The sequence below is a fragment of the Podarcis erhardii genome, assembly GCF_964252035.2.
Source record: "Podarcis erhardii genome assembly, chromosome: 11".
Lineage (NCBI taxonomy): Eukaryota > Metazoa > Chordata > Lepidosauria > Squamata > Lacertidae > Podarcis > Podarcis erhardii.
Genome location: NC_138501.1, coordinates 48,123,244 through 48,139,271, shown reverse-complemented (window position 1 = coordinate 48,139,271; position 16,028 = coordinate 48,123,244). Strand labels below are relative to the sequence as shown.

Sequence of the window (16,028 nt, the reverse complement as noted above, 5' to 3'; positions counted from 1 at the left end):
ATGTACAGAGTGGCACCACCTCCAGTACTCCCTTTCCAGTCCTGAGTTTGTATCCTGAGATAACCGTGTCTCCCTACTTCTCTCCATCCTACCACGTTTCCATTATGCTCACTGCATTAATGTCATCCTCTAACACCAAGCGCTTCATTTCGCCCATCTTGGCTCAGTATTAGCATGCAAACGTAGCAGCTCTAATCTCCATTTAGCATCCCTTGGAAACTGGGAGTCGGATGAGCCGCTGTGGGTTTGAATCCTGATAGGATCCAGGATGATTCATTTTTCATGCGCATATATTCATCTGCCACTTTAGGGAAAGGTAATTCAGAGACCGTGTCAACGTTGCTCCTTTAGATTAATCATAATTGCCCAATCAGCTCAGTAATTTGTATGCACCGGAGAGTAAACACCTCCAAGAACTGCTATACCGGTGTCTTAAAATAACAAGAGAGAGAGAGAGAACGAGCAAAAGGAGGGGGGCAGAAAAGTGCTCACCTCCAGCACTCGTTTTTCATCCTGATTGGGGCCTGAAAAGAGAAGATAAGAGAAATTGGACTGAAGCAGCTCCTGGAGTGGAATATCCTCCTCAACTGCTTCGGAAAAAACAGATTTTAATCACAGAACTGCTGTTGTAAATGGCAGGTCGGGGCTGAGTTCTCCCCAGTCCCTTTCCATAATGCGCTGTAAAAAAATAAAAATAAAAAGCCCTCTGAATGTCATTGTGCTGCATGTTTCTCATCGTGAATTGGCTAGAGTGGATATAACCACAATAGGATGGTGGTAGGACAAGGGGAGGGTGGGACGTGGGTGGCTGTCAAAGCTTTGACAGTGGCGCTGTGGGTTAAACCACAGAGCCTAGGACTTGCCGATCAGAAGGTCAGCGGTTCAAATCCCCGTGTTGGGGTGAGCTCCCATTGCTCAGTCCCTGCTCCTGCCCACCTAGCAGTTCTAAAGCATGTCAAAGTGCAAGTAGATAAATAGGTACCACTCCGGCGGGAAGGTAAACGGCGTTTCCATGCACTGCTCTGGTTCGCCAGAAGCAGCTTAGTCATGCTGGCCACATGACTCGGAAGCTGTACGCCAGCTTCCTTGGCCAATAAAGCGAGATGAGCGCCGGAACCCCAGAGTCGGCCACGACTGGACCTAATGGTCAAGGGTCCCTTTACCTTTACAAGGGGAAGGATTTGCTACATGTTCGAGATGGGGAGTGGGAGAGAGAAAGGTCTATAGAGGTGCCATTTTTGGTGGTGCAGAGGCAGCTCAATGTGATGTGCAATTCTGCCCAAAGAGATGCACCTGAGTGAAATGGGAAAATACAGATGAACTCTCAATAAACAGAGTTGGTGTCAATGTTCAAAAAACCGAAGATGTGTATTAGGGATTCAAATACTTCTGAATCCTGAACTGATTGTTCGCAGTGGGGTCTGAGGTCATGTGTTTGATGTTCTCCCTTTGGCAGGAGCCATTAGGCGACAAGGTCTTCACCCCCCATACAAGTGGCAGATAGATATGGTGGAAGGATCCTGAATGAGCTGCAGGGAAGTGGAGATCTCTGAGGGTCAGAAAGTGGGAAAAGAAAGATTGCAGGTGAGAGCTGGGAGGGTCTGTCATTTTCTGTGAATTAAGATCTAGTTTTGTATAGAGAAATATGTATTATGTTTTGTGGTTGTACCCAAAACAACGACTTATTTTATGAGACTCTATTTCACATGGGTTGAGTTGCACAATGTTTCGCTGGGGTGACATTGGGTTGTATGTTAGTCACTTTCACAGAAGACCTACTGGACTAAATGACCCTTTGGAACCCTTCCAACTGTACAGTTCTATTATTGCTGCTTAGTATATATTCATTATATGTCATGCATTGGATTTCTATAACTTTATTGGGCAGATATTATGTTATGTATTGTTCATATATCTATCGAACTATATAATAAAATTGTAAGGATGTCATCATGCTGTAGTCAGTGTGGCTGCCAACTGGTGAGTGAAGCATTGCCAGCCCAGCTTCTGATGCTGATGGGACCAAAAGACGATGCTCATCTGAGGATCTTAGCACCCAGGCAGGTTCGCATAGGGATATGCTATCATTCAGGTAGCCAGGACCAAGCCATATAGGGATTTATAGGTCATAACCGGCACTTTGAATTGTGCCCAGAAATGGTCCAGTTTACACTAAAGTTCAAAACTCAAATCCTGCAGCTCCTCCTATTTCTAAGCAATAGAAAGCCTAAAAGGGGAGTTTTTTGTTTTGTTTTGTTTTGTTTTTGTTTTAAAGGCAGTAAACCAGCATTCTTAGAGGGCTGTGCTACACCTTTTATTCCTGACCTGCTAGTTAACCACAGGTTGAGAGTTGGCCATAAGCCCCTGATATGTTTTAAAGATTTTGCTATACAGGTGTTTTTAAAAAGCACTATTTGCAAAGAATCCATCAATCCAGCTTTCCATATTCTCTCCCCTCGCCCTCTCCATTTTCCTTACTGTGCAATGTGGACTGTTTACATTGCTATTACATTGCCAATGCTGAAGTAGCATCTCAACATCTCTTCCCGCAGCCTGATCCCTGAATAAACTGGGGGAAGGATAGGGGCAGTAATATATATATATATATATATATATATATATATATATATATATATATATATATGCTTTCGTAGATTTTCACGGGTACAGGAATGCAGGTTTTGGTGTCCTCGGGTGTCTTCCCGTGTAAAAGTTGGGGTGTCTAGGCGACGTTTCGACGAGGTCTCACTCGTCATCTTCAGGCTGGTGCTTTCGGCTTCTTGTTACTGGAACAGAGCAGGATCTCAGTGTTTGAGTTCCTATAAATACTGTAGAGGGGGTGTGGTGTATAGCCTCCAATGTTCTGGGCAGAGAGGAAGTTCCCAGGCTAGTGTGCCTTTTCTTCTTTTGTTCCTTAATTACTTGAGAGATATCTTGAGTGATTTCTTGAGTGATATCCTGAGTACCACTTAGGTGGGTCATTAGGTGTGGATTAGTTGTTAAAGTCTTTGTGTCTTGACCTCTTGAACTTTGTGAAGAGTTTTCCTGAGAAGATGGCTGTACTGTACTTAGTTGTGCTCTGGCTTGGCTTCGTGTATAGGGGCGAGCTGTGGTTTTGTGGCTTGTGTCAGCCAGATCTGTGTAGGGATTGCAGGGGGGTGCAGCATCCGGAGGTGCCACCATGGATTGGCTACTGGATGGTGTCTGTAATTCATCTGTGGAGAGGGTCTGGGTTTGGGTCTGGTGTGGTTGATTGGTGTTGGCGTTCTGTGTGCCTCTGGATCTGGTGTCAGTTTTTGTGGGGAGGGCTAATTTCCAGATGTCTGGCAAGCGGGATGTGTCGTCACGCTTGTTCATGTTGTGAGGGTGTTTCTCTATCTCGATGGCTTCCATGATTATTCTCTTGTGGTGATGTTCCGTGTTAAAGAGCAATTTGGAATCTGCAAAATTAATTTCGTGTCCTGTTTCTTTCATGTGTTGGAAAAGAGAGGAAGTTTTTTCTTCTTTTTTGACGGCATTCTTGTGTTCTGCGATACGTGCATTTATTCGTCTGTTTGTTTGTCCAATGTACGTGGCTGGGCAGACTTTGCAGGGTATTTCATAGATCCCTTGGTTTTCCAACTGGATTTTATCCTTGGGGTTTCTGAGGATATTGGCTATTTTTTGGTTGGTGCAAAAGGCTGTTTTGATATTGTGTTTATGGAGGATTTTGCTAATTTTATCTGTAGTGCCCTTGATATAAGGAAGGAGGGCCATGCCATTGTTTTCTTCTGTGTCTTGGTTTTTGGGGGGTGTTTCCTTTTGGATTAGCTTCGTAATCCTGTTTTGCTGGTATCCATTGGCAATTAACACGTTTGAGAGATTCTGTAACTCAGTTGTCAAGTGGTCTTTGTCAGCCAGGCGTTTGGTTCTGGAGATGAGAGTCTTGGCTACGGAGTTTATTTGTGCAGGGTGGTGGTGTGATTGTGCATGTAAGTAGCGGTTGGTGTGTGTTTTTTTCCGGTAGATAGTGTGTCCTAGGGAGCCATCAGGTTTTTTGTAGATTAGGACGTCAAGGAAGGGAAGTTGGTTGTTGGCTTCTATTTCCATAGTGAATTGTATTTTGGGGTGTAAGTTGTTGAGATGTGTGAGGAAGCTATCCAGTTTTTCTTTCCCATGTGGCCAAATTACAAAGGTGTCGTCAACATATCTGAGCCAAAGTTTGGGTTTGTGTTCTGACTTGTCTAAAGCATTGGTTTCAAAGTGTTCCATGTACAGGTTTGCGATGACCGGTGAGAGGGGTGATCCCATAGGTGCTCCTTCTATCTGTTTGTATCTTTGTCCATTGTGGATGAAGTACGTGTTGGTTAGGCAGTGGTTGGTCAGGTCCAAGATGTATTCGGGGGGATTGTATTTGTTTTGAATAGCTGTCAAGGCTTCATTAATGGGCCCATTAATGAAGCCTTGACAGCTATTCAAAACAAATACAATCCCCCCGAATACATCTTGGACCTGACCAACCACTGCCTAACCAACACGTACTTCATCCACAATGGACAAAGATACAAACAGATAGAAGGAGCACCTATGGGATCACCCCTCTCACCGGTCATCGCAAACCTGTACATGGAACACTTTGAAACCAATGCTTTAGACAAGTCAGAACACAAACCCAAACTTTGGCTCAGATATGTTGACGACACCTTTGTAATTTGGCCACACGGGAAAGAAAAACTGGATAGCTTCCTCACACATCTCAACAACTTACACCCCAAAATACAATTCACTATGGAAATAGAAGCCAACAACCAACTTCCCTTCCTTGACGTCCTAATCTACAAAAAACCTGATGGCTCCCTAGGACACACTATCTACCGGAAAAAAACACACACCAACCGCTACTTACATGCACAATCACACCACCACCCTGCACAAATAAACTCCGTAGCCAAGACTCTCATCTCCAGAACCAAACGCCTGGCTGACAAAGACCACTTGACAACTGAGTTACAGAATCTCTCAAACGTGTTAATTGCCAATGGATACCAGCAAAACAGGATTACGAAGCTAATCCAAAAGGAAACACCCCCCAAAAACCAAGACACAGAAGAAAACAATGGCATGGCCCTCCTTCCTTATATCAAGGGCACTACAGATAAAATTAGCAAAATCCTCCATAAACACAATATCAAAACAGCCTTTTGCACCAACCAAAAAATAGCCAATATCCTCAGAAACCCCAAGGATAAAATCCAGTTGGAAAACCAAGGGATCTATGAAATACCCTGCAAAGTCTGCCCAGCCACGTACATTGGACAAACAAACAGACGAATAAATGCACGTATCGCAGAACACAAGAATGCCGTCAAAAAAGAAGAAAAAACTTCCTCTCTTTTCCAACACATGAAAGAAACAGGACACGAAATTAATTTTGCAGATTCCAAATTGCTCTTTAACACGGAACATCACCACAAGAGAATAATCATGGAAGCCATCGAGATAGAGAAACACCCTCACAACATGAACAAGCGTGACGACACATCCCGCTTGCCAGACATCTGGAAATTAGCCCTCCCCACAAAAACTGACACCAGATCCAGAGGCACACAGAACGCCAACACCAATCAACCACACCAGACCCAAACCCAGACCCTCTCCACAGATGAATTACAGACACCATCCAGTAGCCAATCCATGGTGGCACCTCCGGATGCTGCACCCCCCTGCAATCCCTACACAGATCTGGCTGACACAAGCCACAAAACCACAGCTCGCCCCTATACACGAAGCCAAGCCAGAGCACAACTAAGTACAGTACAGCCATCTTCTCAGGAAAACTCTTCACAAAGTTCAAGAGGTCAAGACACAAAGACTTTAACAACTAATCCACACCTAATGACCCACCTAAGTGGTACTCAGGATATCACTCAAGAAATCACTCAAGATATCTCTCAAGTAATTAAGGAACAAAAGAAGAAAAGGCACACTAGCCTGGGAACTTCCTCTCTGCCCAGAACATTGGAGGCTATACACCACACCCCCTCTACAGTATTTATAGGAACTCAAACACTGAGATCCTGCTCTGTTCCAGTAACAAGAAGCCGAAAGCACCAGCCTGAAGATGACGAGTGAGACCTCGTCGAAACGTCGCCTAGACACCCCAACTTTTACACGGGAAGACACCCGAGGACACCAAAACCTGCATATATATATATATATATATATATATATATATATATATATATATTCCCTTTCCAGAAAGCGCTTCTAAGGCAGAAGCTGAGAGCATTTCACTGAATGAAAACACACCTGGAAGAAATGACAGAGGAGAGAGAGCGGAATGAGATGAAGAAATATAACCAGCATCTTTGATCAATTGAAAACAATGGCTACCAAGCATATATCTCCCTCTCCCTCTCCCTCTCCCTCTCCCTCTCCCTCTCCCTCTTTCTCTTTCTCTCTCTCTCTCTCTCTCTCTCTGTGTGTGTGTGTGTGTGTAAAGCAGGAGGTTGGGGGAGAAACTGGCTAGGTTCTCAGCGACCTCATTCAATACAAGGTGACTGCAGCAACCACGCAAAGCAAAATGAATTTACATCTGTGTACTGCAGAGCAACACTGGGTTTGATTAGAAGGAACAGTGAGTGACGTAAGTAAGCCTTAGTCGGCCCACAGCAAACTCCCAGCTGTAGACCCCTTCCTGCTAGGAGCCAGCATCAAGGCAAGATACACAGGGTGGTGGGTCCTCAAAGGCATTGCTGCAGGAATGGCCAAATCTCCACTGTTCAGATTGACTGTTCTTGCTCAAGTGTAGTAGTTTATTTTCTTCTTCTTCTTCTTCTTTCAAAATTTCTAATTCATTTTATAACACAAATAAAAAACACAAACAGAAAAGACAAACAATACGAACAAATACTTGTCATATCCTTATTTTCCTAAACATTGTTAAGTGGGCTTCCCCAAGGCCCACCTATCTGATTTTCATTTTACTTCATCTTTAGCAGTTTACACATATCATAATTTCTAACCATCTTTTTTATCACACTTATAATAACTTCACATTTTATCACTTACAAATACTATTTTAAATTATCCTATCTTCTACTTCTAACCCTACAGCCTATATCCACTTCCAAAGCTATTCTAAGATTTAAATATTAACATATTTCTTCAAATATCCCTTAAACTTCTTCCAGTCTTCTTCTACCGTCTCTTCTCTCTGGTCTCGGAGTCTCCCGGTCAGTTCGGCAAGTTCCATATAGTCCATCATCTTCATCTGCCATTCTTCAATAGTTGGTAAATTTTGTTTCTTCCAATTCTTCGCTAACAATATTCTCAGCTGTTGTGGCATACAGAAAACAAGTAACATCCTTTTGGGGGATTTCACCCCCCACTATACCAAGTAAAAAGGCTTCTGGTTTTTTAATAAATGTGTTTTTCAACACTTTTTTCAATTCATTATAAATCCTTTCCCAGAAGTCTTTTACCTTGGGGCACATCCAAAGTGTAGTTTATTTTCACTCTGCTGGGCTACCATTGAAGGTGTGGCCTTTTGCATGCAAATGATGCGTTTGTCACTGAGTTATGTCACTTCCCCTAAAAGAGAGGTATTCACAGGGGCCAACGCCATTAAGAGATGGACGATCCCCAGATGGACACAGATGTTGTTCTAAGCTGGTGATAATCTGTGCTTGGCACTACTGGCACCTAGTATGGGGAGAAAATACCCTTTTCAGCCTGGCACTTAGTAATCAAAGGAGAGCAGTGGTGTAGCGTGGGTTGCCAGTGCCCGGGGCCACACATAGGCAGAAGGGAGGGAGACTGATGGGAGTAGGCACATGCATTCAATTGCCTAACGGCATCTGCGTCACCCAGGAGATTGCAACTGCAGAGATTAAAAGAGTCATTTCATTGTATGGAGAGGTTACTTCCTGGTTCCCACGGAGATGTTTTCAATGGAGCCCAGCGATGGAAGCACACAGCTGTACTGAGGCAGCACCCAGTGCTGAAATTTTGTGCTTCCTAACAATTGTGCACCTGGGGCAACCACCCCTGTGCCGCCCCCCCCCCCAACAGCCACTAAAGGAGTGTACATTCAACAGCTTGGAAGCTGTAAATGTATACTGAAAATGTGTTTTTATTTAGGTTGTACTATTATGTTGCATGGCTCCTTTGGGCTCTTTTGGAATAAGTAACAACAATAAATTAATCAAAGTATATAGTATTGCTATTATTATTATTATTAATCGGTTCAACACCACGGTCCACAATACAACACTAGCAACATCACTAGGGCTGGCAGACACAGATGAAACAATGGGACCCATTTTGCTGGCACAGTTGATGGCAGAATCAGGCCACCAGTTGAGAGAATTGCTGGATTTCTTCCTTCCTCCTTCTTTGACTTCACAGTTGCAATCATATCTAACTGTGCAAGTCGGTCGAGTCATCCCTTCCATTCTTCGCATTTCCCTTTTTGTGTGTGTCGGGATAATGGTAAAGGATTATCGCCAGCAGCTGTAAAGAGAAAATGTTCCCCGTTCCTGGAAATGGAAGTGGTGCTGAAAAGCTGCAATCAAAATCGATTCTGCCTGAATTCATCACCATCTTGCATCGCCGGAGCAATTTGGAGGGGGAGGGAACGTAAAGGCTAGATAAGCACTCCAGAAATGTCATTTCTATAGAATGCACATGAATAGACAAGATGCTTCTTTCACCACACAAACACACAACGCACCCCTACTTCTCAGGGCAAGTTGTGTAATCGCTGCAATCAAGCAAAAAATGGTAAAAATCCTTACAGTACTTGCAAGACTCAAAAGTGCACTCTTTCACTTTATGTTTGTTTGTTTGCTGGCTTAATTTATTAACTTTATATCCCACTTTTCCTCCAAATAGTTCAGGGTGGCATATGTGTTCTTTGGAGAGAGAGGTGTAATAAGAGAGAGAGAGAGAGAGAGAGAGAGAGAGAGAGAGAGAGAGAGGGAGGGAGGGAGGGAGGGAGGGAATGAGAATAATCATACAAAGCCATAGACGGGCATAGCAACTCACTGAAAACACACACAAAGAACCTACAATGTAACTTCTTTTCAAATTAAACTCATAGACTGCTTTATTTGTTAACTGTTAAATTCTCTCCCAAACACAGTGACACAATGTGATTGATGGGAAAAATACCCTGATTGTTGTTTTCAAAGTTATGGCTTACATTAATTTATAGGCTTTCTTTCACATCGTGCGGTCAACTGAAGGAAACACACATCAAAAGGAATAAAATTACAAGGTCTGAGGATTTCAGCAAATGGTTACTCAATGAAAACAAGGGCATTAACAAATCAGATGTAAACAAAGTGGATCAGTTCCCCCTCCCCCTCCCCATCTATGTGAGGTCAAGAAGTATGAACAGGGCTTATTGTACAATGTGTTTTTAATGCATATTTCAAGTTGTGTTAGGAGCAGAAGGATAAACCTGCCTTTAAATCAGAAGCAAAATGGTCTCATCAGCATTATTTTTCTCCCCCTCCCTTTACTTTATCTCTTTATGAATGCCTGAAATAAATACAGTAGGCTTTAGAATGGATTGACAATTTAAAAGGAAAAAACCTCACCCCATCTCCGTGCAATGCGCAATAAACAAAGCCTCAGGTGAAATCAAAAGCTGCTTTACTCTATCCAGTTTTAGCTGCTTCCTTTGCAACCAAATAAAGCCACAGAACAAACAACCGAAATATGAAGAAACCCTCCCCAAATCTCAAAAATGTGCACGCTTCAGTCATGAAATTGCAATCATGTAATAGTCAAGTTATACCTGCCCCCCTTCGTTCAACCATTGAGGCTTGATGAGAAACAGGACAATGCTTTGTACAATAATGTCATGCCAAAAAGACTACAAAGCTTGCGGTTGTTTTTTAAAAGGAAGATCCGATTTTTCCTAATTAATAGCACCAAGTGACTGGCTGCAGAAGGGTTGGAGGTGCACTCTCGTAGTGAAGAAGACATTCATTTGCTTGTTCATTCGTTCATTCATTCATTAAAGGAGGCTCAAAAATGGGGATTTCGGTTAGCTGTTTCATAGCACCAAGTGGTGCAAGGAGGCAAAATTCCCTCTTAGGTGCACATAGTTTAAAGCTACAGAATCCCTGTAGTTGCTGAACCTCACTTGGCTCCCTTTCCTCTCATTCAGAACCCTTCCAAATGTCTTTTTTTATTGTGCATTCATGACTGTTTGTGCAGTTACACACAATTTCACTTTCATTACCGTTTGCACCAGCAAAACCATCAGGACAGGCTTACTGCTTCATTGCTTACTGCCCATGTCCTGCAACTTCCCTGCTGAAATCCTGTATCTTTTCATACCACAAATGTTCCAGTTTATCTTTAGTCTTGCTTCTGTTGTGCTATGATGCAAAAGTGCCCCTCTAGATGTCAATATTGCAATGGGGAAGCATCGCAGGACAACTCATAACGCAGAATGCCAATATCGTGTTGCAGAACACACAAACACACCCACCCAGTGAGGGGGAGCCCTCTGTAGCCCTCTGACATATGAGGAAGGAGATCAGCTGGGTCAGGAAAGTGTCAGGGCTTAATGGCATGGCAAAGAAGAGGAGGGATGTGCAACTCATTTTGCATAGGGTCACAAAATACTTTTAAGCCCAATCTACAGTTAAGTGACTGGCACAAACAGATCAACACATATAATTCTGTCTCTATTGAAAAAAGCCATGTTCCATGTCACACTTTTTATGACAAAGAACATTGGGTGGGGCTATGCAAATGAAGGGGTGGGGCTATGCAGATAAGCACAGGTTCGAGCCTCACTGGTTAAGGTCACAGGGTACTGGTTGCGCTTCCATGTTGATTGCGTACCCAAAAGTAACCCCCCCCACACACACTTTTCCTCTTCCACAGGGGTCAGCAGGATCCCTACAGGGAAGAGTTAATGCGCTACATTGCAGGAAGCTGCTGCGATGTCGGCTTTCCACCCTTGAAAAAGGACGACCTGGGTGCAACACGCAATGTAGAAGGGAGGGTGCAGTGTGTCTCTGAATATCCCCACGGGTCCTTGCATTAGACAATCCCTCCCTCTACCATGCCCTTTGTGGCTTAGGGCCCTCGTATTTACAGGACCGCCCCTCCTGGTATGCCCCGCAGAGGACCTTAAGGTCCATGAATAATTCTAGTTTAGAGGCCCTGGGCCCTAAGGAAGTCAGATTATCCTCCACCAGGGCCAGGGCCTTCTCAGTGATGGCTCCGACCTGGTGGAATGCTCTGTCCCATGAAGTTCCTTCCACAGGGCCTATAAGACAGACTTATTCTGCCTGGCTTTCAAATTGAACTTAGCCTGATCTTTTATTCCCCTTCCTCCCCTCCCCTCCCCTCCCCTCCCCTTTTTATGAAGATTACCTGCTCTGGGATCCCACAGCTAATTCTCCCCTGTCTCCACGCTAGCCCAAATAGGACTAATGTAGCCAGCTATCCCTGGTGATCATCTAATGTTTATTGGATGGATTTCCCCCCTAAATTGATTTTTGAATTTTGAATTTATTGTTATTCATGTTTTATACTGTATTTTATGCTGTTTTTTGTTGCATCGATTAAGTGTTTTAAATTTGTTGTTAGCCGCCCTGAGCCCGGTTTTCTGAATCGGAAAGGGCAGGGTATAAATAAAAATTTATTATTATTATTATTATTACCACGCAACCTATTATATAACAGGTATTTTGTGATCCATGGGTGCACCACAGAGCAGACAGCGTGTCCCATGCCGTCGAACACTACTGGAAAGCAACCCTCCAATTCAAGATCTGTCCGCTGATAAGCCTTTGGACATGTTTGGTACGTTTCACAGTGACAGATACACATGGCAATAAATACCCATCGGCTTACGCAGAAAACATTTATGGCTTTCTAAAGTGAACCTGAGGGCTGCTGCACATGATCCAGCTTGAAACTGAAGGATCGATGCCACGGGCCACTTCCTGAGCATCAGCTGGCCGCATGAACCGTCCCTCCACCACCGCAGCCATATCATGAGAAACAGCTCCCAGCTATAGCAACAACACTGACGCCTGTGTTATTTATTTACATGACTCCAATATCAGGTGCGCTCAAAGCTTTCTATGCGTTTTGCTAAGGCAATGGTTTCCAGACTGCGTCCTGCTCCGCTTGCACCTTCCAACGTGAACCAGAACCAAAATAGTTCTATGCTTTGAAGGAGAAGGTCCTTTTTAAAAAATCCTTCTTTAACCCTAAGGCTGTGGAACTGGCAAGCAGACGGAAAGTGGTTATGGGGTGTTTAGTCCACAGTAAGTTGCTTGAGAGAGCAGACTGGCGGGGAGAGGAAAGAGACGTGTATTATTTCAAGGAGCTCTGAACCCTGATCTTCCTGCCAGTGGTACTTATGGAAAACTAAAAGGGAAACAGGAGATTTGCAGGCAGGGTACAGAAACAATGTCCCTTTGGCCACATCCGTACCACACATTTAAAGCAGTTTCTCTGTTTCTACTTTTTAACCCCCTTCTCCCTCTTTATCTCTATTGTCTCTTTCTCTTTTTCTATTGCTTCTTTTTCTTGCCTTGCAACTTAAAGGTAAAGGGACCCCTGACGATTAGGTCCAGTCGTGACCGACTGTGGGGTTGCGTGCACATCTCGCTTTCTAGGCCAAGGGAGCCGGCGTTTGTCCGCAGACAGCTTCCGGGTCATGTGGCCAGCATGTCTAAGCCACTTCTGGCGAACCAGAGCAGCGCACGGAAACGCCGTTTACCTTCCCGCTGGAGCGGCACCTATTTATCTACTTGCACTTTGACGTGCTTTCAAACTGCTAGGTTGGCAGGAGCAGGGACCGAGCAACGGGAGCTCACCCCGTCACGGGGATTCGAACCACCGACCTTCTGATCGGCAGGTCCTAGGCTCTGTGGTTTAACCCACAGCGCCACCCCACTTAGCCAGCTATAATAAAAATCTTATTGGAAAAAATAAATAAATAACCCACATGGCTTCCTGCAAAGAATCATGGGAACCGCCGTTTGTTAAGGGTGCTGGGAATTGTAGCTCAGCGAGGGGGTAAACTGCAGTTCCCAGAATTCTTGCTGTGGAAGCCTTGGGCTTCAAATGTATGGAGTAAATGCAGCCTTACAGTGTTTTTCTTGAGCATCCCCTGATGAGTGCTAACATTGTCACACAAGGGCATTGGCACTACACCTTAAGAACAACAGGTCTAGATCCTCAGCTTTGTCAAGTACACTCAGGTTTGGTGCGTTCCCGGAGGTGAAATAAGGAATCATAACAGTGATGTGCTCTATTTCTGGCCTAAAACCACTAGTCAATGTGCTTCTCCTGTTTGTCACGGGCTCCAAGGCAGGGTGTGGATTCCTGCGGTGGAGAAAAGGTGGGCTTCAGCCCAAACAGCAGCCACACTACAAGGCTGGCTAAGCGAGGGAGGGTGTCAGAAACCCCAGCTCACGAGGAAAAACGCAAAGCCTTTGAAGAAATGTATGGTTATCAAACATTATTGCATAAATCTCTCAATGTCATTATAAAAAAACACACCACTCCGCCCTCTCCGACACAGATTGCGCTGTGCCAATCCGCACAGCCGCAAGTCTTTTTCAGAACGTGGCAGCTGATAACCGTACCACGGGTAATCTTTCACGAGACATGGATGCAGAAAGGTGCCAAAGCAGCCTTGCAGAGACTCTTCCCCTTACAAAAAAACCCAGTTGTGCAACTTGGTTCTTGAGACCCAGGGCTGCGGGTGAGTCGTCTCCCTTTCTTCCTTTCCTTTACACGACTCGGGAGAAGAACCAAACTTCCTCCTGTCCTGACCCCTCAGGAGCAACTGCAGGCATCCGTGTGTACCCTCAGAATGCCTCTGCTGTGCATATGGAGAAAGTTGAAGATTTCCGAAGGCATGGCATGGAATCCCGGACGAGGTTTCACGTTGTCGTAGTAATGGTGGGTGATAAATATCCCTGAGGGGTTCATGGGGAAAGCCCAGAATCCAAAGAGGTGAACTTCCTCGCACAGCTCCAAGGCCGCTGTCACCAGGATCAGGCCCGTGCTGATGCGCTTGGCGCGCACCCCTTGAGCCAGCCAGTAGCGTGAGACATTGATCAGGTACTGCGGGTGGAAGAAGTAGACGGCCTGCTGGGACTCAAAGTCGTCCAGGACATATCGGACCCGGGTAGAGACGTCCGTGTTGCGGGTGTTGTAGAAAGCCGGGAGCAGGACCGAGGCGTTTTCGTACACCTGCAAGACCTCAAAAAAGGGCTTCCTCCACTTCTCCAGCTTGTGGAACCTGGTTGTTTGGGAGGATTAAAGGGAGAGCAATCAGGGAGACTGGAGAGCCACAACTCACACAACTGCTGCCAACGCTAGGAAGAGCTTTGGCTTTTCCAGGCAAAATAGCAGCAGTATAATAAGAGAACCAGATAACAGATCGGTAGGGTGGCCCCAGTGGCGTAGGAAGGGAAGGGCTGGGAGCCATGGCCCGGGCACAAATTTCTGAGGGGGCGCAACCAGGTGTGCCCACAACAGGCTCCCTCATCGAGGTTGGAGCCGCGGGGAGGAAAGCAATGCCCAGACCGGGCCTTTGGACTGGGGTGGGGCTGCCTCCTCTTCATGGCCTGCGAAGAGACAACTGTGCGCACCCAACCCCTAATAATAATAATAATAATAATAATAATAATAATAATAATAAAAATTTTTATTTCTACCCCGCCCTCCTGGGCTCAGGGCGGCTAACACCAATAAAATTCACAGTAAAAACATAATAGGGGGGAAAGAGAAGGGGGAACCAATTTAAAATACAGGTTAAAATGCAATTTAAAATGCAGCGTCATTTTAAAGTAGCTGATAAATCAAGGCCATAAGGGGAGGGAAACATAGGAGTCAGACTGAGTCCAAAGGCCAGGCGGAGCAGCTCTGTCTTGCAAGCCCTGCGGAAAGATGTCAAGTCCTGCAGGGCCCTAGTCTCTTGTGACAGAGCGTTCCACCACGTCGGGGCCAGTGCTGAAAAGGCCCTGGCCCTAGTTGAAACCAATCTAACCTCCTTGAGGCTCAGGACCTCCAAAGTGTTGTTATTTGTGGACCTTTAGGTCCTCTGCGGGGCATACCAGTAGAGGCTAGCTGAGAGGGAGGAAGGGAGGGGGAGGGTGCTGCACCCCCACCCACCAAGGAGGGAGGAAGGAAGGAAGAGGAAGCCAGGAAAGCACTGCTGGAGCCAAGTGTGTTGCCCAGGGTGCAACACTGCAAGGACAGGGAGGCAAGGCAGCAGAGTGGTGTTCCTAGCTTCGCGTATGTCTGTCTTATCTCTGCTCCCAGGTTGGGGCTAGTTTGCAAGGAGACTCCATTGATTAGACGCTGGCCAGCGAAGGGACTGACCACTGCCCAGTCCACCGCGTGGGGCGCAACACTTGCCCCGCCCTGGGCACTGGCAACCTACGCTACGCCCCTGGGAAGAATTTAAATGTGGGGTCCCAGAAAGGGTTTCTTCATAGAAGAGGAAAGGGAAAAGGGAATAGACAGCAGCCTTTCTCAACCTGTGGGTCCCCAGATGTTGTTGGACTACCATCATGCCTAGCTAGCAAGGCCAGAGCTCAGGGATGATGGGAGTTGTAGTCCAACATCTGGGGACCCACAGGTTGAGAACCCCTGGAATAGAGGATCAGGCTAACTCAAATTGAAGGCCAGGCGGAATAGCTCTGTCTTACAGGTCCTGCGAAAGGAGATAAAGCCCTGGAGGGCCCTAGTGTCGTAGGACAGAGCATTCCACCAGGTCAGAGCCATCGCTGAAAAAGCCTTGCCGTGGTGGAGGATAGTCTGGCTTCCTTAGGACCTTCAAGCTATTATTATTCATGGACCTTAGGGTCCTCTGCGGCACATACCAGGAAGAAGAAGAAGAAGAGTTTGGATTTGATATCCCGCCTTTCACTCCCTTTAAGGAGTCTCAAAGCGGCTAACATTCTCCTTTCCCTTCCTCCCCCACAACAAACACTCTGTGAGGTGAGTGGGGCTGAGAGACTTCAGAGAAGTGTGACTGGCCCAAGGTC

The 16,028-nt window shown here is 45.5% G+C and overlaps 1 protein-coding gene and 1 long non-coding RNA gene across 3 annotated transcripts in view; one reads left to right on the top strand and one right to left on the bottom strand.

Moving 5' to 3' along the window:
• Positions 1 to 16,028, top strand: part of LOC309352899 — a 181,066-nt gene that overhangs the window by 28,977 nt on the left and 136,061 nt on the right. The gene's annotated exons all lie outside the window — the stretch shown is intronic.
• ST8SIA5 (ST8 alpha-N-acetyl-neuraminide alpha-2,8-sialyltransferase 5) overlaps positions 11,572 to 16,028 on the bottom strand; it is a 59,501-nt gene continuing 55,044 nt past the window's right edge. For both annotated transcript variants that reach the window (XM_081881599.1, XM_081881598.1), the window contains one exon: positions 11,572 to 14,275. In XM_081881599.1, the coding sequence (XP_081737725.1) occupies positions 13,807 to 14,275 (469 nt within the window). In that variant the 3' untranslated portion in view covers positions 11,572 to 13,806. The remainder of the gene's footprint in view (positions 14,276 to 16,028) is intronic.